Source organism: Canis lupus, chromosome 25 (genome assembly GCF_003254725.2).
Source record: "Canis lupus dingo isolate Sandy chromosome 25, ASM325472v2, whole genome shotgun sequence".
Classification (NCBI taxonomy): domain Eukaryota; kingdom Metazoa; phylum Chordata; class Mammalia; order Carnivora; family Canidae; genus Canis; species Canis lupus.
This window is the reverse complement of record NC_064267.1, coordinates 9,405,970-9,427,156: the sequence shown is the minus strand read 5'-3', so window position 1 is coordinate 9,427,156 and position 21,187 is coordinate 9,405,970. Positions and strand designations below refer to the sequence as shown.

Sequence of the window (21,187 nt, the reverse complement as noted above, 5' to 3'; positions counted from 1 at the left end):
GTGGTTTTGATTTGCATTTCTTTGATGACTAGTGATGTTGAGCATCTTTTCAGGTACCTGTTGATCATCTGTATGTCTTCTTTGGAAAAATATCTCTTCAGTTTCTCTGCCCACTTTTTAATTGGGCTGCTTTTTCTGCTATTAAGTAGTATGAGTTCTTTATGTATTTTTGGATATTAACCCCCTATTGGACATATGATTTGCAAATATTTTTTTTCCTATTCAGTAGGCTGCCTTTTCATTTTGTTGATAGTTTCCTTTGCTGTGCAGCAGCTTATTTTCTTAAATTTTAAAGATTTGAGGGAGAAAGTGAGGGTGTGTGTACAGTGGAGTGAGCAGAAGCAGACTCCCCCGCTGAGCAGGGAGCCCAACACAGGGCTCAATCCCAGGACTGCGGGATCATGACCTGAGCTGAAGGCAGAAGCTTAATTGACTGAACTACCCAAGTGCCTGTGCTGGCTTTTTAGTTTGATGTCCAACTTGTTTATATTTGCTTTTGTTGCCACTGACTTTGCCTTTGGGAGTCAAATCCAAAAAATCATTGTTGAGATTGATGTCAAGGAGCTTACCACCTAATGTTTTCTTCTAGGAGTTTATGGTCTTAATTAAGTCTTATATTTCAGGTCTTACATTTAAGTCTGTCAACTATTTTGAATTAGTTTTTGTTTATGGTGTTATTTATAAATTTTGTTTATGGATAATACACTAATTCTTCTGCATATAACTGTCCAGTTTTCTCAACATCATTTATTGAAGTAACTGTCCCTTCCCCACTGTATATTCTTGGCTCCTTTATTGTAAATGAAGTGACCACATGACCTGTATTATATTAATATATGTCCCCTCCACATCCAACCTGTTGGGAGTTTTTTATCATAAATGGGTGTTAAGTTTTGTCAGATGCTTTATCTGCATCTATGGAGGTGATCAGATTTTTAATTCTTCATTTTGTACTGTGGTGTAGAACGCTGACTGATTTACAGATGTTCAACCATCCTTGCATCACTGGAATAAATCCCACTTATGATACGTGATCCTTTTAACACATGTTGAATTTTGGTTTGCCAATACTGTGTTGAGAATTTCTGCATTTATGTTCATCAGGGTTGTTGGCCTGTAATTTTTTGTGTGTGGTGTCTTGTGGTATCAAGGTAATGTTGGCCTTGTACATGAGTAAGTGTTCCCTCCTCTTCAATTTTTTGGAAGCATCTGAGAGGGATAGGTATTAAATCTTCTTTGAATGGTAGAATTCACTAGTGAAGCTGTCTGGTGCTGGACTTTTGTTTGTTGGAAGAGTTTTTTCTTCTTTTTTTAAGATTTTATTTATTTTTTCATGAGACACAGAAAGAGGCAGAGATGTAGGTAGGAGAAGCAGACTTCCTGTGGGGAGCCTGGTGTGGGACATGATCCCAGAACCCCAGGATCACCACCAAAGCCAAAGGCAGATGCTCAACCACTGAGCCACCCAGGTGTCCTGTTGGGAGATTTTTTGATTACCGATTCACTTTCCTTACTAGTAACTGGTCTATTCAGATTTTCTGTTTCTTCATGATTCAGTCTTAGAAAATTGTATGCTTCTAGGAATTTGTCCATTTCTTCTAGGTTGTCCAATTTGTTGGCATATAATCATTCATAGTAGTCCCTTAGGATCTTTTGCATTTCTTTGATATCATTTGTAATTTCTCCCTTTTCACTTCAGATTTTATTTGAGCCCCTTTTTTTTCTTAGTCTGAAAGTCTGTCAATGTTTTATTTTAAAAGATTTTATTTATTTCAGAGAGAGAGAGCGCACATAAGCACAAAAGAGCACAAGCAGTAGAGAGGGAGAAGCATTCTTCCTGCTGATCAGGGAACCTGATGTGGTGCTCAATCCCAGGACCCTGGGATCATGATCTGAGACAAAGGCAGACACTTAACTGAGCCACCCAGATGCCCCAATCTTGTTTATTTTTTGAAGGATATCATAAGATAGCTTTTCTTTGTCTGATAGAAATATTACTCTCCCAGCTTTCTTCTGGTTTCCGTTTGCATGAAACGGCTTTTTCCACCCCTCTCCTTTCACAGTCTATGTAACCTACACCTGAAGTCTCTTGTAGGCAGCATATAGATGAGTCTTGTTTTCCTTTTATTTTTAAAGATTTTATTTATCTATTCATGAGATATTGAGACAGAGAGGCAGAGACATAGGCAGAGAGAGAAGCAGGTTTCTCACAGGAAACTTGATGTGGGACTCGATCCCAGGACACCAGGATCATGACCTAAATCAAAGGCAGACAGTCAACCACTGAGCCACCTAGGCATCCCTTGTTTTTCTTATCCATTCTGTTACTCTGTCCCTTTTGGTTAGAGATTTAGTCCATTTACATGTAACTATTGATAGGTATGTATTTATTGCCATTTTGTTCATTGTTTTCTGTTTTGTAGCTCCTGTTGCTTTATTCTATTCTTGCTCTCTTCCTTTGTGGTTTGATAATTTTTTGTAGTGTTGTGCTTAGATTCCTTTTTCATTATATTTTGTGTAACTTATGTTAAGTTTCTGTCCTATGGTTACCATGAGGTTTATGTTTAACATAAACATATTATATCTAACAGTCTGAGTTGATAGCAAGTTAAGTTTGAACATATCCTAAAAGTCTACATTTTTATACCCCTGCCCATGTTTTGAGGTCACATTTTATATCTTTTGTGTATTCCTTAATTATTATTGTTTTAGTTACTTTTACTGCTTTTGTCTTTTAACCTTCATACTAAGGTTTCTAAATGATTAATCCACTACTTTTACCCTTACCAGGAAGATTTTTGCTTTCACAGGTTTTCTGTGTCCTTTCTTTTCAGCTTAAAGAAGTTTCTTTAACATTTCTTATAAGGCCAGTTTAGTGGTGATAAATTCCGTCAGTTTATCCTTGTCTGGAAAATGCTTTATCTCCCCTTAATTCTGAGTGATAACCTTGCTGGGTAGAATATTTTTGGCTGGAAGTTTTTTTTTTTCTTTTAGCACTTTGAATATACCATGCCACTCCTTTCTGGCCTGCAAAGTTTTGGCTAAAAAATCTGCTGATAGTTGCATGGGGGTTCCCTTGTATATAATGTCGTTTCTCTCTTGCTGCTTTTAAAATTCTCTTTGACACTTAATTAGTTTATTTTGGAGTAGGTCTCTCTTTGGGGTCATCTTATTTGGAATTCTCTCTGAGCTTCCTGGACCTGAATGTCTGTTCCAGAGCCAAGTAATCAAAGGGCATCCCCTATGTGGATTATATAGCTACAGCTTTAGCAAGGCAGCAGGAGAGCACAGGGCTGGGACATGCCTGCCAGCTTTAGCAATGTGGTGGGGAAGTATATTGGTGTTCTTGCCAGCTTTAACCGGGCAGCAGGAGAGTGCTGTGACTGTTATGTGCCTGCTGGTGCTAACAGTGCCTCTTTCCCCAAAGAAAACTGAAACCAGCCCCTACCTTCTGGCAGATGCTTTAAGATTAACAAATTAATCTTCTTCATACAAAGTCTAGGTGCTTTGCAAACTGCTGCTTTTGTGCTGGGATGAGTGAGTCTGCATGCAAGTCCTTTAAAAGTGGAATCCTTTATAGCCTTTTGGTTCTCCTGGATGTGTAAGTCTCATTGATTCTCAAAGCCAGGTGTTTTGGGGGTCTCTTTGATGCAGGTCACAAGAATTGGAGTGACCAACATGAGGCAGGAATCTCCTGCTCCTCACAGAGAAGTGCTGTTATTTGTATGACCTCACCCAATTGTGAGTTGCAATGCTGGAGATGGGGTTTTTAGTGAGACCACATCTCTGCCTCTCCAACTGGTCTCTACGTAGCCTTTTAGAGGAATTTTTGTAGAAGAACCCTCTGGTTAGTTTTTAGGTCTTTTCCAAAGGGAACTGTTCCATATATAGCTGTAGATTTGGTGTGTCTGTGGGAGGAGAAGAGTTTAGGATCTTCCTATGCTATGACCTTGAACTGCTTCTACTAAGTACTTCAGAGGGCAAATCATTCAATCCTGAAAATAATTCTATATAGTAGTATTACTGTTTTATAGGTGAGGAGTCAGGCTCAGATCAATCAACATCACAAAGTTAGCTAATTGGTAAAGAGAATCTGAAACCCACGTTTGGTTTTGTGACTTGCCTTTTTGGTGTCTGTGGTCAAACTACTAGTGCTGAGCTTTAGTTTCTGCACTTTAAAAATGAAAATAATAATGGTACCCACTTTCTGCAGCATTGTTGTGAGGTTTGAGAATCTGCATATATAATAGTGTGGTAGAATGCAAGAGAATTGATCTTATGCAACTTCTGAGACTAGGCCTAAAGAAGCCTTGTAGGCTTTGCCCTCTTGGAATACTTCTGTTGCCATGTTGGAAAGCCCAAGGGAGATCATGAATGAGGAGACTGCCTGGAGAGGGAGAGAGATGCCCAACTGACAGGGAGCACCATGGCCTCAGATATGCCAGTGTAGCCATCCTGAGACCCTTCAGTCCCAGGCCACATTGCCGACTGACTGCGGCTTGCATGACAGGACCCAGGTGAGACCAGTAGAACTTTACAGTGACCTACAGAATTATTAGAAATAAGCATTTTTTTAAAGCCACAAGGTTTTGTAGTTTGCTGAACAGATCACTGTTAGACTAAAACATGCTAGTTTACTATCTCCAGTTAAGAGTGTAAGAATGAAATAAAAACACTTCATAATCTATACTTTAAAGTTTCCACCTCCAAATTTCCAAGTTTGAAAAACTGATTTTTCTAAGGTATGGAAGTTAGAGTCTTGGTATCTATTACTAGTCATAACCAGCAGGCTCTATTGGTCTGATCTAATCAACACTTTGATAAGCCCTGAGGAAGAACAATTATTCAGTTTAAACCAGACTGAAGTAAGGGAAAGAGTTCTAAAGTACAATGACCAACTAACTCAATCTCATTCGTTTCCCTTGTCTTAGGGAAGCACATCAGCAGTCTTTTATCTCCCCCCACCCCCCTACATTTTCCCCTGTGGTATGTGATTAGGGAATTTCCTTAGGTTATGAGACTACATTTCAGGCCTATCCTTCCAATTAGGACATGTAAACATTCTCTCATTTCTGTCTACTTACTGATTACTCTTAAACCTGTATCTACAGCCCAGATGTCTCTTGAGAGATCAAAACTTATACCTCTCTACCACCTGATGAAATAATTTCATGGACGGATCCTGGAATCCGTTCAAAACTGAACTAATCATTTGCTCCCCTCTTTCTATTCTTCTATTAATACCTTTCTCTTCTTCTATACTACCAGACTAAGTCCTATTTAGACATTTATTCTGAGAGATCTTTTAAGAATCGCTCAGCTAGAAACACGTGGGTGGCTCAGCAGTTGAACATCTGCCTTTGGCTCAGGGCATGATCCAGGATTCCCGGGATCAAGTCCCACATCGGGCTCCCTGCATGAAGCCTGGTTCTCCCTCTGCCTATGTCTCTATGTCTTCTCCCTCTGTGTGTCTCTCTGTATCTCTCAAGAATAAATAAAATCTTAAAAAAAAAATCTCTGGGCTAGGTTAGGCGCTAAGCCTTTCTTGAAATTTTAGCACTTATCTTGGCACATCATTACAACTGTGCACATTACTAAAACTATAGACTTTGTATATATTATTGCAATTCCAATTTTACTAGTCATTCAATAAATGTAAGATGCAAACTGGTAAATGATGCAGTAAAGAAAAATAAAGTAGGGTAAGGGGCTGTATCTACCTAGTGAAAGGGGTGTCCTTTCCAATTTGTATAAAGAGAGAACGTTTTGAACAATGGGAATAACCTGCTCTTCCACAGGTGTGTGCGTGTAGGGAAGGAATCTGTAGACACTTACAGATTTGAGCCTGAGATGGGAAGCCACTGCAATATTTTGAGCAAAGGAATGACATGATCTTACTGATATGTTTATATGATACACTGGTTGCTAGGTGGAGAATAAACTGTGGAGAGGCGAGGAATTAGGGAGAACTGGAGGCTATTGCTATAATCCAATGGTCCTCAACTGAAGGCAATCCTCCCCCCACACTCAGGGACATGTTAGCTATGTCTGGTGACATTTTTGATTATCACAACCATGGGAGAGGCAGTTGCTACTTGTATCTAGCAGGTAATAGCTAGGATACGCTAAGCATCCTACAATGCACAGGACAGCCCATCCCCCTAAAAAGAACTATTGGCCTCAAATGTCAGTAGTGCTTAAGTTGAGAGACTCTGCTATTATCTGTCATAGAATGGTGGCTTGGATTAAGATGGTAGTGGTGAGGGATACCCGAGTGGCTCAGTGGCGTGATCCTGTAGTCCCGGATCGAGTCCCACATCAGGCTCCCTGCATGGAGCCTGCTTCTCTCTCTGCCTATATCTCTGCCTCTCTCTGCGTGTCTCTCATGAATAAATAAAATCTTAAAAAAAAAAAAAAGATTTAAAAGATGGTAGTGGTGAGAGTTGAAGAAGTGCAGAATTCTAGATATATTTTAAAAGTAGAGCTAACCATATGTGCTAGATTAAATGTATACTGTAAGGGGAAAAAGGAGTCAGAGATGATACCAAGCTTTCTCACCTGACCAACTAGATCAATGACGTGCCTAGCACTGAGATGAGGAAGAATGTGGGAGTGGTAGTTAGAAACAGGTGCTCTGCTTTGTTTGTGGATGAGTAGAAGTGACTGTTGAGACTCGAGCATTTATCAGACATACTAAATTTTAAATCTATCTACTTGGTGTCAAGTGAATATATCAGGTAGGCTGATTGATAAGTGAACTTGAAATTCTGGGGAGAAGTTGGGGCTGAAGATATACTACTTTATACTACTAAAAGCTACAAGACAAGATTAGTGAATTAAAATGAGAAGATATCTGAATTCTGAGCCATTCCAATGTTTAAAGAGGAGGGAAACCAGTACAAAATACTAAAAAGGTGAAGACGATGACGACTTGAAGTAAGAGTACTGAGAGTAAGAGGGAATCAACAACCATGTCAAATGCTGTGGAAAGGGAAAAGGAGAATGGCAACTCAGAAATGACCCTGAAATCTGGCAACATGGATGTCAATGATGTGGAAAGGAATAGTGTGTGTGTGTGTGTGTGTGTGTGGCGGGGGTGGTGGTGGTGGGGGACTAGGAATGAAAAGTCTAACTGGCCTGGATGCCAAAGAGCTAACAGAAGAAGGTAGAGACAGTAGCTATACAAGATACACTCTCAGGAGTCCTTTGTAAAGCAAGTAGAAAACTATAGTATGACAACACCCCCGCATTATCTATCACAGAGATTCACTACACACATTAGCAAACACACATTTGTTTTTCCTATTTGTACATATATATATACACACACATGCACACACACACATCCCTTCTAAATATTGAAGATAACTTCACCTCTAAATACTTAGATACATCTCCTAAAAAAAGGACAATTCTCCTACATACATAATTATTACCATTAATACATATGGAAAATAAAAAATACACTCACATATTCTATAACTAGGCTTATTAAAATTACCCCCAAACATGCTTTGCAGCAGTTCTTCTCAAACCAGGATTTAATCAAAGTCCATGCATTGCATTTGATTATGTTTCTTTGGTGTCTCTTAATGAGTTTTTGAAAAGACCGGTCTTACAGAATGGATCCGACTGATTCTTGGTGAAGCCACTTAGCTTGTTCTTCTGTCTTGGAAACGAGCTTCTGAAAGTAGTAAATATATTCATTATTGCTGGCACAGTATCCTAAGATTAACACCTCCCAACTTTCCTGTATTTCTCTGCCCTTTTTTTCAGAAAATTCTCAACTTATTTTAGGGTTTGTGTTTGTTTTTCCCATTTAACTGTCACCTCTAAGCTCTGAAGACTCAACTGAGGGGGGTTTATCTATTCCACAGTCAGAAAAAATATACTACCACCTCTCATTTATGGTAAGAATCATGGGAGATCTCATCCCAAAGCTAATCAGTACCCAAACTAAACATTTTATGGATTAGGCACAACAAACTACATTTGGAAAGTTAAATGAATTCTCAGAAATTTCTTCCCTGACTAGCAAAATACTGCCTCCTAATAACTGAGGGTGAAAGTTGCTGTCCAATATGCCTACCTGATGGGAAATTACAAGAGCCAAATGAGAGCACTGGGTCTGGTGCAGGTATACTCTATACACGCTTCTATGTAGTAAACAGCTTAAATACAGGTGGAAGATCTGATTATGCTTTTATCTAGGCTTCTATAACTGGTCATTCATGTATAAATTCTTTAAACAACTTAATGGATGTTCTTTAAGGAACTTAAAATGAAAACTGACCGAACAAAGTTTATGCCTAGAATTTTAAAGAACATTTAGGCATTATCAATATATCTCAAAACATTTTCTGCCACAATCTTCAAGTTATCTTTTCCATGATGTTGGAAAACATTAAAAAAAGAATTTTTTTATATAAATGATTTTATACAAATGAATTTTATACTGTTTAATTCAGTAAACATTTCAAATCCCCCAAACTTACACTGCTATGTATGTCTTGCTATCTTACAAAACCTGCATTTAGAATATTATATGAAATATAAATTATGATAAATGAGTTCATAATGAAATAAAACAGTTCACCTCACGTGGTGAAATAAATGAGTAAAATAAAATGTTAATGATTTTTTCCCCAAAAGTTTTATTTTTAAGTAATTTTTACACCCAATGTGGGTTTGAACACAATACCAAGATTAAGAATCACAAGCTCTACTGACTGAGACAGCCAGGTGCCCCCAAATGGTGAATGATTTTATACCATTTCATTTCACTAACTTGATCTTCTTTAGTGCTTTGGCACCACTGATGCTTACTTAAAGTGTTTTTTAACCCCTTTGGGCCAGTGGTTTATTTTAGTAAGGAAAATGACCTTCACTAGCCATTTAGTCCACCTCATTCAGACTACCGCTACAAAAAGAAAACCCTTGCTTGAATAAATCAGAAGCTACGGATTGTACTTCACGACGCACCTCCCAGAAATAAGTTAATTCATATTAAAATAAAAATTATAGGTATTATCACCTGTAATTATAAGTCTGCCTATAGATCACCTGAACTTTCAGACTCTCTGGAAGATCATACAAACCACAGATAGTTCTTGATCATACTTTGTAAATTTCTAATTTAGACAGAGCTAGACAGGAAGGAGAGGCCAGTAGCAGAAAATCATCCTCTTATCTCCAGCTAGGAAACTATAACATTATTAAATTACTTGCTCTCAGTTGAAGCAATGTGAGGTAACAAAATCAAACTTTTATTTTTTTTAAGATTTTATTTATAAAATCTTAAAATTTTATATTTATTTCATTTCATACATGAGAGACACACAGAGAGGCAGAGGGAGAAGCAGGGTCCATGCAGGGAGCTGAATGAGGGACTAGATCCCCAGACCCCAGGATCATGTCCTGAGCCGAAAGCAGATGCTCAACTGCTGAGCCATCCCGGTGTCCCTCAAACTAACATGTTATGTAATTGTGCAGCCAGCCTCCAAGCTGGCCTCCAACAAGCCCTGCCTCCTGGTATTCACACCCTGTGTGGGTCCCTCCCACAGTATATGAGAGTGGGTCTGAGCAAGAAAGTGATGGCATATCACTTCTAAAGGTAGGTTATAAATAAGACACTGGTTTCTGCCTCTCTTTTAGATCACCTGCTCTGGAGGACAGCCAGCTATCATGTTGAGAGACACTCATGCAGCCTTCAGATGAATACAACCACATGAGATCCTGAATTGGAACTACTCAGTTAAACCACTCCCAAATTCCTGCCCATCAGAAATGGTGTGAAATAAATACTTGTAGTTTAAGCTATTTTGGGGTACTTTCTTGCATAGTAAAATATAATGATATAAATTAATTTAACTGAAATTGTAGCTTTATAATGTCCCACTTAAATATTAAAAATCACAGTATCCTGATGCAATTCAAGGTATTAAAAAAAATCCATCGACAAGTATGCCTATTGAATACCACAGGGGACATGAGAGCTCTGGCATACTCCACATCTCCACATGAAACTTTCTTCGAGTAATACTCATAGCTGACCTCCTCCCTGGCAGAGAAGGGAATAACTGGTCTGATAAATTTGAAAGAAAAAAATTCTGAGGCTCAGCCACTTTCTATTTCCTTTCCATTTGGAATTTGTCTAAGAAGACAGACATTTATTCTGGGCTATTGTCTATCACACAGTAAACATAGGAGGACAAGCTCCATTCTTGCAGACAGAAGAAACTTGAGGTTTAAATCAGCCTTATTTTGGAGTGCAATACTAGAAATTCATTGTTGCTGCAAAACTCAGCCACATTTCCCAAACAACTTTTTCAGAATTAAACTTGTATTTGACCCCTCATCTGTGCGATCTCTGCATTTTATGTCTTAACTGGATCTCTACTTCAGCAACGGGTGGCATTACTATCAACCTCTAAACCAAAAACAGAGCATTATCATGGGTATTTCATGCTCTTATGAACTGTACAGTATATTTGGTATGTAAACTAAGACAACCTGAAGGGTTAAATAGTAATATAATAATTGCCTAACAAATATAAACTATAAGAAGCATATAACTAACAAGTAAGTGAGAAATTATGATCACTGGTAAGCATCAGAAAATCTGGAGAGAGGCAAAAAAACACAGATGCCCAGACCCCACGCCAAACCCAAAGAATCAGGAATAGGACCCAAGCAATTGCATTTTTAGTGAGTTCCCGATATAACATTGATCCATACCAATTTAAGAACCAGGGTATACACAGTGAGTGCAATGACTTTGGGGAAAAAAGAGACTGCTGTGAGTTATCAAAGGAAAGATTATAGCAAACAGAACTTCAAGCAAATTTTAAGAGACATGCAGGGCTTAGATGAAATGGAAGATAATGGAGGGAAACCAACATTTGCTGAGGGTTATTAACTGCCAGGCACTGTTCCATGTATCACCTCATTTAAGATCATTTCATTTCATACATGGGAAAACTGAGGCTCAGACAGATTAAATAATTTACCTTAGGTCACAAAAATAGTTAAATGACACAGTGGGATTGTAGATATTTTCATCATATGGATGAAACTTAAGCCTCGGGGAAGTTAAGTATTTTGTTGGAAGAAACAAAATTGTAAAGTAGCAGAACTGTGATTAATAAGTGGACAAGTTGAAATCAGGTCTGTGAATCTAAAGCCTGTTTTGTTTTGTTTTGTTTTTGTAAGAGGAGGGAGAATCTATATATTAGGAAAATACACAAGAGTAGGAAAGCAACTATAAACTTAAAAAAGAAATCCAAATTAGACCATCAAAAAATAGTCCACATTTTAACTTGTGTGGTCAGAGAACCATACGTTAAAGATCACCAATGGCTTGAAAATCACTTAAAAAAAGAATTTAAAAAATCATTCAACAGTTTGTCTTGATTAGTTTACTAAATAATTACTAATTTCAATTAGCAATCAGAATCTAATTCTTAGATTGAACCCATAACTTAGCAACTAGCTGGAAAGCATCAACCTACTCAAAACAGTCAAATTATTTTAAAGTTAATCTCAATTCAGAAGTATAATATTTAAGGCCAGATTAATTTTATTACTGAAATTTTTATTATATATTTTAGATTTCTTAAAAGATTTAGTTTATTCATTCATGAGAAACACGGAAAGAGGCAGACACATAGAAAGAGGGAGAAGCAGGCTTCCCATAGGGAGCCCGATGCAGGACTCAATCCCAGGACCCCAGGATCACCACCTGAGCCAAAGGCAGACACTCAACCACTGAGCCACCAGGCATCCCTATTACTGACATTTATAAAGATCGCTTTATGACAATATTTTATAAGACTTCTTTGTGTTAAATATTACTATTTTAAAGGCTTTCTAACAAGTAAAGCTAAAGACTTATTTATCCCTATTCTCTATATCGATAAGCATCTCAACTGTTTCTATCCTTAAGACCAAAGTCAAAATTCAACTCTGTGAGGCACTTCCTATAATTAAAATTAACCATTTTCTTCATTGTTGCTTCTGAATATTTCTTGCACATCTCTATTTTTTTTTTTTGCACATCTCTATTTAGTATTAATTCATTTTGCTTTTGTATAAAAACTATGTTTACAAATGTTTCTACTTTTCTTTAGGGAGAAGGATTATGTATTATTCACCTTTGTATTCACCCTGCAGTTAGCATAGTTCTTTGCATATACGATAAAAGCTTGTTGACAAATATTTTTCTCAGTAAGAAGATGAGCACATAAATGACATACACATCTTCTAAAACAATGCTGAACAAATATAAAAATGTGGGGAAATATACTGTTGAAAACATTCCATTTTAAGAGTAGGTTTTGTCAGCCATATGAATTGGAAATCATGAAGATGGTTCACTGATCAACAAATATGTACTATAACTATGGAATAACAGTGAACAAAACAGATGTAGTCCTTGCCCTCACAGAACACACAACTTAGTGGAGACTGACAACACACACACAAACAATTAAGAAAACAAAGAGCAGGTGGTAATTAGGTATTAGGATAGGGGTGGCAGACAGATTACTACTCAGATAGGTGGACAGCTTGACAAGTGAAACTGAGGCTGACACTTGAAGGGTAAGAGTCAAATTTGCAGGGAAAAGGGGAACAGCCAGAATTAAGGCCCTAAAGCAGGGGTGGTGGTCATATGTTACAATTCCAACTTCAGGGGAATGTAGTTACTACAGCACATTCTCCATCCTTCTATTTACCAAGTCTCTTGCAGTTCTTTCACTCACCAATTCTCCTTTTCTGATGGTTCAGATTTTCCTGGCTAAATTTAAAAATGGCATGAATTCTGGCATGAATGTCAGACTGTTTCCAAATAATCCTAATTTCTCTCCAGTCCTTATGACTGATAAATTCATCTCCAAGTGATGACTGTGTCCCAATTAGGAAAGAAGAGTGTTTCTCTAGATCAGCTTTAATTTTTTGATTTGGAGTCCTCCTGATTGCTAATCAACATGTTGTGTAATTACTTCAATAATTACTTATAAAATGTTCTTTTGTCTTCAGAAAAACACCCTGCTGCTTTCTGTACTCTAGGTTGCTCTGGAGCTTAGGCAGAGGAGATGTACCTAAAGCAGTCTCTAACCACTGGGCATTTTCAGATCTACTGCTATAGCTACACGTGAAATGATAAGAGCATGTGATATACTGGGAAAAGCCCTCTGTTAGAAATTAGAGGATGCAGGTTCGAGTCCCAGGTCTGCCACTTTGCTATGCAAATCCGGGTCATTTGTTTACTTCTAGGTTTAGTTTTTTTTATTGGTAAAGTGGGAATACTATAAAAGTTGTATCTTACATAAAGTCAAATGTATGTGCTTGGTAAAGTAGTTTAAAAGAAAAATATAAATTTAAATAGTACTCAATGAGTATACACCCAGGAATAAACATGAGCTGGAAAGCAGAAATATGTTGTTACATCAATTAGTCTTCATTCTTATAAGCCTCTCATTGAAAATCTTGCTCTGCTGCATGATTTTAGTGTTTAAACATTTACATAAACATTTACATATACTTACATATATTCTTATTTGATTGTTTAGGACAAGGTCCCTACATATAATCTACTTGCTTCATCTAAGGCTCAAATAAACAGCCATTCAGATGATGTGATTTATTGATATGTTTACTCTAGCTATGCCACTATACTATAATGGCAGAGACAGCAACATAAGTCAAAGTTGATGGAACCCTGGTAATTACTGTTGAGACCCTGAGCCATCAATTTTTTGTTATTGGTAACTAAATAACATATTTTATCAACTATGTCACTATCCCAATAGAGCTGTGCCACTGTTTAGGGAAAAGACATTCACATATATTGAAAATGATGAATGTACAAAGTTATTCACCGCATAATGCTTTTAATAAAAACCAAGCAAAAAAATGTAAATGCCCAAAAGGAGAGGACTGATGAAGCGATACATCATACAATGGAATATTATGCTGCCATAAAAATGAGTAAGAAGCCACCTCATATGACACAGAACTTCAAGATAAACGAAAAAATATAAAGTACATAAACTGTGTATAATACCATTTACATAAAAAATGCAAAAAAATATGTAGTATTTGCTTATATATACATGCACGTTTTTTCGGAAAAATACACAAGATACTCTTCACATTGGTTACTTCGTTGGCAAGGAACTAGGTGGCTTAGGGGCAGGAGCAGAAAGGAAAAGTTTTCACTGCATATTCATTTTGAATTTTGAACAGTGAGAAATATTACCTAACCCCCCAAAAATACAAAATTTAGATAATCTAACGTAGTTTGAGACAAAATAGGATCATGCTTTTAATGGAAAACATTTACAAAAAGTAGGCATAGTGCTAAGGATAAATATCTACAGATAGAATATTGGAACTATAAATGACCATCTATTCTAAACTTCTCACTTACAGATCTGTAAACCAAGGCCTCGAAAATTATGTGACTCATGTAAGGTCACACAGCAAAAGAGGATTAGAAATCAGATATTCCAGTATCTACTCTGTGACTCTTGAGAATCGTACTGTTTTCTCAATATTTTGTCCATACAAAATGCAAACAAGTTTAGGCTACATAATGGGTTGTCATGTTTTGTCTAAAGTGTGAAATAACCTCAAATCCTCAGACTATGAATTTCTCATGTGACCTTGATGTGGCTACACTTACAAATAGGCTGTGCATATCTCCATGGCTGCGCATATTACAGTATGACATGTATACTTTTTTCTATCCTCTCTCAACTGAATTCAGTTTAGGGCAAGAACTAAAGTGTTTTAATTTTCTAAATATGCAAATACCAACACATGTGTACTGCCAAAAATACGAATATGGGTTCACATTCCTTAACCAAAACCCAGAGTCTGGATGTGTTTTAAAAATAATAATTCCTTGAAATATAAAAATGTTACAAGGTACACAAATCATTATGTAACTTACACCTCCCATACCAGTGGCCAAGGGTAGCACCCCATAAGCAAACATAAAAATATTTCTTCAGCAAAACATATGGGATAAAAACTATAAAAAACTTCTCATTTACTCAGGTCATATTTTATTACCAAATGAATTTTGTCTCCAAGTTTAAAAAGTTCTTGGTTTGTAAAGCCTCCTGAATGTTGGAATGAAATAAGAGATTAAATAGACTGTACTCATAAAGGTGCTGCTAAAAACCATGGTTAGTCACTTTAGCTCTCATCTTTTTGAGGAGATCAGAATAACCAATCACAGCAGGCTGCTTTTATATCCCAGGTTTGGGCTGAAGACTTGGCTTGTGATTAAGGAATCCAACCTAGCAGATGGGACAAAACCTGACATTATGAGAAGTTTATAAAAAAAAAAAAAAAAAAAAAGAAGGAAAGAAAACCTTAATTGTACATTATATTCCTATTGTAGCTGTTCATTAATTTAATAAAATCTCTCTTTAATTAGATTGTTAGTTTTTAATTGGAAACAGGTAAATAAAACTTCTGTCCCACACTGCTGACAAGGAGATTGCTTTAATTCTTTTTCTGGGACTAGTGTACATAGGAAGGGGCATTCAAATACACTAGTAAAGAAAAAACATAAATGTATTTATTTTTCTCAACCTGGGCCTGCTACTTTAAATGAAAGGAGCCTTTCTAGGCAAGGTCTTCTAACGGATTGTCCTATGATGCCATCATTCTTTTTACCTTATCAAGTCTTTCAGAACTTTTTAAATCTTTTACAAGAGGGGAAAAGCTCTGGCGTCAAAACTCAGCATATGCTAAAATCCTGTTTTCTTTCCACATCCCAAACCCCACATCCATTTTGTTTCTGTTACTATTACATACTTTTTCCTGGCAAGAAAAAAAAAAAATCAAATTTGCACTAAAAGACATAAATCAACTTTACAAACGTTTCATTATATTATATCAAATTTAATTATAAGTTATATCAAAATTCAGTTTGGCGATGTTGATTTCTCAATATTAAAATTTAAGTTACAATTTTTAACCGAATGAATTATCTTTGTTCAACTGACAAACACTTCAGCAAGCATTTATTACAAAAAAAAAAAAAAAAAGTGTTTCCCATCCTAAAAATGGAAACAGCAACGGTGAACAGGAAAAACTCTGAGTTTGGCTATCACTTCAAGAAGGAAATACTACATTCTCGTATTTTCATAATTCATTTGAAAAAGAAAACTAGCTATATCTTACAACAAACATACCAGTATATTAATAATCAAGTACAACGATAGAAGGTAAACAAAACCTAACCAGCCTGCTTTTCAGTCTGGAGAAAAACAAACTCTCTATTGGATTTCTTGGCCACATGCAGTCGTTTAAGTACCGAAAACTAAAATCCTTTTTACTGAGGAATTCCTTAGTTACAGGACTTGTGTCCTCTATACCGTCCTATCAAAATTACCAGCATTATTCCAGAATATAGTTTAGTTTTGAGACCACTAGAAATACCCCCACAGTCCCAAATGCCAACGGTGGTCACTCTGTAAGAAGAAACGGTCAGAAACTACGTATCACTCTAGGACACAAAAGCAATCGCCCAAAAGGACTTCTCGAATACGCTGCTCCAAGATGCAGAACGCAGGTCAGAAATAGCCCACGCGGGCACCATGTCCCCTAAGCCACATGACCTTCCTGCGAAAGCAGAGTCTCACACTTATCCACTAAATGAGAATTCTCCCTTCCTGAGAACAAGGCAGGGCAGTTGAGACGAGCGCAGCAGGGACAGGCGGGCTGCTGACCACTCGGGACGGGTCGTGGAGAGCAACGTCCCTGCGCTCTGGCTACTCCCCTTACCGTTAGAAGATCTGGGAGGGAGGAAAGGAGGAGAAACACCCCAGAATCCTGGCAGAAAAGCCCCTGGCCTCGAGGCTGGGGTTTGGGGAGACAGGGAGGGGCAGCTCCGTGTGTGGTGACCCTGTGTGAACACACGCTCTGTGGCTGCTCGGCTCGCACCGAGGCTTTAGGAGAGCGGAGTACGGGGGCCGCGCGCGACCCACGCCCGTCCGGCGAGGCCGCGGCGCGGCAGGCACGCGCCACCTCTGCAGGCCAGGGAGCCCGTCCCTCGCCCGCCCACCCACCCAGGTCACTCTCCGCCGCGGCCGCTTCCAACCCGGGCTCGCCCGGGCCAGGGCGCGACGCGGCGCGCGCCGGACTCTCTCCTCAGCGTAATCCCTCCGCTGCCGGACGCGCACTAGTTTTAATCACGCCCCACCCCCTGGCCGCTGGCGTCACCTCCGCCACTCGAGCGCTTTCCAGCAGCTTCCAGAACCGTCGCCTCCCCAAACCCAGCCACTCACAGATGCCGGGCTCGGCAGCCACCGGCCCCGCCCCTAGCCGTCGCCGCAGCGGAAACCTGCGACTGCGACAGCTAGGCGGACAGCCACGCCTCTGCAGAGGCCGCCCGGAAGCGCTCCCGCTCTCGTCTTCCCCGCCTCGCTGACGTCCTTTCGGGCCCCGCGCCCAGCAGGAAGGGGAACTCTTTTGCGGCGGACTCAGACCGGAAGCCGCTTTTGTAGCGGAGAGGCCGGTGGGGGAGGAGCGGGCCGAGGGGAACGTGGGTTGAACGTTGCGGAGGGTGTCGTGGACCCAGGCTGGAACGGGAGTGCGGACCGACCTGGTGCCAAGAAGGGGAGTGCGCGCGGCAGGTGAGGGAGGAGAGGAAGTAGTTTCCGCCGGGTCCCGAAGTCGGGAAGGCGGACGGAGCGGGGGAAGAAGGGCCGCCTGTGGGGCAGTCGGCGCGCCAAAAAGGTGGGCTAGGCGGGGGTGGGGGGGGGGGGGAAGGGGCTGGGACGCGGCTCGCGGGGAAGGGCTGCTAATGCAGTTACAGAGTTACTGGTTCGTTTTGGCTCCGAGAGGTAAATGCTGAAGAGAAACCAGAGTTGTGTTGTTTTTCGCTCTCCCAAAGAGCGCGGAGGTGGGGAGGGTCAACGAACCCTGCGCCTCCCGGGTTTCTAAGGTTGGGTTTTGAGACCAACGTGCCTTGGCCCTGTGCGTCTAGGATTCCGGACGGCTGGGTTTCGGTGCCGGGCCGGGCGCCCAAAGCCGACCCTCGACCCCCTTCCTCGGCTTCGGGTCTGCTGTGGCTTTACCTTTTAGCCAATTCCTGTGCTGAGCCCGCCTGCTGGCGGGGAGACGGAGGGGTGTGTGCAAACTCAATGGGCTTAAGGCTCTTCTCGGAGCAGCTGGTTCTCTGGGTCTCCCCATTGTGCGCACGGGACTGGGAAACAAGCTTAATTGCATGGCTTTCGTCATTCCCAGGGCCAGCTTTACACATTTCATTGTGCTGTAACTGAGTTCATATGAGGCTAAGTAGTGCACTGTCGGCGTCCGGGAGTATCCGTGGCTTACGGGAGTAATGAAAAAAGGGCGTCTGGAGAAAGGTGCTGAGGGTAAAGTGGAGTAGAGCATGGTGAGATTGGAGAGCGAGGTTGGTCGCGAGTGCAATGAGCGTAGTAGGCAATATGCATAGTATGATCCTCAGGTTCATACTGAGCTGTTTGGAATTTTCCATAATCAGGTTGGAGTAAATAGATGACTTTAAGCCGAGCCATTGGATGTTGGAGTAAATAGATGAATTTAAGCCGAGCCGTTGGCAGACCTCGGACTTATTACAAGCGTCACTTTGGCAGTGATAGAGTGAGGATGGCTTGGAGAGGGGGGATTTGAGGCTTCCAAAGAACTGTCCACAGAATTTGGTGACTTACTGCATGAACAAGTGGGGAGTGAAAGTTTAGACAACCACTCAAATTTTCTATTTTCTAGTCTGTGTGTTTACGGAGAGGAAGATAGCAAAATCTAGGTGGGATACAAGAAAAAGGATCAGGTTACTTTGGTAGGGAGAACAATGAAGACCATCACTGAGGGCAAGTTAACCTGTAAGAACCACTCCAGGGTTTTTGTAAAAAGACAAACGAAATTGTTTTTGGAAGACCTGGACAGCTTACCTCTTGATATTTTCTTAAATGAATTTTCTTTTGTGGGGTTTTGCATATTCAGAATTTCAACTACCTGTCTGCTTTTCCCGTTGAAATGTTGGCTGCTGAGATCAGGATCAGAGCCGATCTGAAGGCTTACGTTTTACTTTTATAATTGAGAGATAAAACAGGCCAAAAAAGTTCTCTAGTTCCTTCAGGCAGATAGAGATTTTCATCAGAAACATTTTACTCAGAATACATAAAGTACTGATTTTTCTTTTGAGAATCCTGCAGAATTATAAGATAACAGCATGTTTGCTACATACAGTGAAATATAAAATTAGCACAGAATAAAGAGTTAAAATATACTGTCTGTTCAGGTACTAAGCATTTTACATATTTTGTTGTATTAAATTGTTAGTACGAAGCAGTTTTACAAATTTCTGAACCCAGATGTACAGTTATATAAAGCCCATGCTTTGAGCCACTCTGGAACCATAAGCAGTTTGACTCTTTTCCTTTATAGTTCCCTTTTTAAAGTACATTAAAGATAGAGCCAACCAAAAATAATAAGTTGGTGTTGTCTGTGAGGAACTGAAGAAGTAGAAGTTAGTACCAAACTTATTTTTATGTTTTTGGCAGGAGTTCTCAGAGGGACAGCTTTGCTTCCCAGGGGTCATTTGGCAGCGTCTGGAGACTTTCTTGGTTGTCACAACTGAGGAGTGCCAATGGCACTTAACTATCTAGTAGGTAGAAGTCAGTGATGTTGCTAAACATCCTACGGTGTACAAGACAGCCCTCACAGCAAAGAATTATCTTGTCTAAAATGTCTACAGTGCTGTGGTTGAGAAATCCTGCCTTTAGCAATATTTCTTCAGGAATGGGAAATTGAGATTCACTTCCACTTTTCTTAGAAGCATTTTTATTTTTGAAATTATTCCTTGGCTTGAAATATGTGTAAAATTTATACTTCTGAAACAGAATAGAGTAACTGGTTTTTAAAGTGTATCCGAAAGCCACATTTTCCCAGGAGGTGGTTGTCAAAGAAATTCTTAGATTTGGGAAAGACTTGCTTGAAATTATTTTACAACATACCTACTAAGTGGCAATTCACTCTGCTTTAAAGTCTTTTGTGTCTGATTTCCCAGTATTTTAAATCAGTATCTAAACTACTCTTAATAATTAATTTTTCCTTATCCTGAGCTCCAGTCTTATAATTTTGACTTTACTGAATGTGATTCTATTCCATGAAATTACTCAAAGCAAGCTTGTAACGTATAATTTGTACTATTGACATGTCTATATTTTTGTCTGGTACAGTTCATTTATTATGAATTAGTGTATTGTTGGAAACTTAAAAAAATAGCATTTTCTTGGTGACTTTGGTGGTTGAAAGCAGTAGGGGTTCTTTTGTCTCTTTCAAGCGATGGCACAATAGACGTGGGGTCTTTAAAATACATTCTTAGTATAATGCTGACATAATTGTTTTAGATTATGCAGAGACTCTAAAAACTTGGGTTTTTTTACTCTGATCAGTATAATTTTTAATTTAAATAATAGTTTGCCTTTATTATAAGTTTTAATAAATTTGCATAGAAATGAGTCTGAAACTTTGTCTTTATTGCTAGTTTGCTATCTTCTAACAAATTTACTAGGTTTATAAGTAAATATAGGTAATTGGTTTTCAGTTGAAGATTACAATTTTAGAATATGTTTATCTTGGGGTGTATAGTTTCAAATTTATTTAGTATATATACATCTTATAAGATAGCATAGCTCTTTTTTAAAGTAAATAGGATTTTTATTTAATTGTCTATTGACTTTTTTTTTTCCAGGGTTCATTGAAAAAATCCTTAGTGATATTGACATGTTTCAAGTGACATAAATTAGCCAATGACTCGGAATGATGGATTTCCCGAAGATTGGAAATGGTTTGCCAGTGATTGGACCAGGGACTGATATAGGGATTTCTTCACTCCACATGGTGGGGTATTTGGGAAAAGTTAGTGAACTTATTTTTTGCCTCAGTGCAAAGTTGGTTTTTTTCCTCCTCTTTTTGAGACTTAAACTCGGTTTTAATTTTACCAATTAACTTCTAAAAAGTTGTATCTTCCACGGAAATCTTACAGCAATGGCGAAAGATTAATGTATTTACCTCTCTGTGTTTTATTCATATGTGAAAGTAGAAATAAAACATAGACCTTGTGGTTTATTATTCTCTGAAAATATGGGACATATATTTTCCCTCACAATTGACATTACTT

General features: G+C 38.9%; 2 protein-coding genes across 12 annotated transcripts in view; one reads left to right on the top strand and one right to left on the bottom strand.

Moving 5' to 3' along the window:
* HMGB1 (high mobility group box 1) overlaps window positions 1-17,403 on the bottom strand; it is a 127,794-nt gene extending 110,391 nt beyond the window's left edge. Inside the window, exons 1-2 of one of the 5 annotated variants that reach the window (XM_049101320.1) lie at window positions 16,804-16,951; window positions 7,620-7,684 (exon numbers count right to left, since the gene is read on the bottom strand). The gene's annotated coding sequence lies outside the window, so the exon portion shown is untranslated. Of the gene's footprint in view, window positions 1-7,619; window positions 7,685-16,803; window positions 17,063-17,087; window positions 17,170-17,306 lie in introns of those variants that run through there. The other 4 variants (XM_049101319.1, XM_049101318.1, XM_035719954.2 and 1 more) reach the window with 4 other exon arrangements.
* Window positions 17,404-17,433: 30 nt separating this feature from the next.
* The window catches only part of USPL1 (ubiquitin specific peptidase like 1), a 33,186-nt gene continuing 29,432 nt past the window's right edge, over window positions 17,434-21,187 (top strand). For 2 of the 7 annotated variants that reach the window (XM_025462583.3, XM_035719945.2), the window contains exon 1: window positions 17,434-17,654. Coding sequence is in view for 4 of the 7 variants with exons in the window: in XM_025462580.3 (XP_025318365.1) it covers window positions 20,827-20,925 (99 nt within the window). In the remaining 3 variants the exon portion in view is untranslated. The other 5 variants (XM_025462582.3, XM_025462580.3, XM_025462581.3 and 2 more) reach the window with 5 other exon arrangements.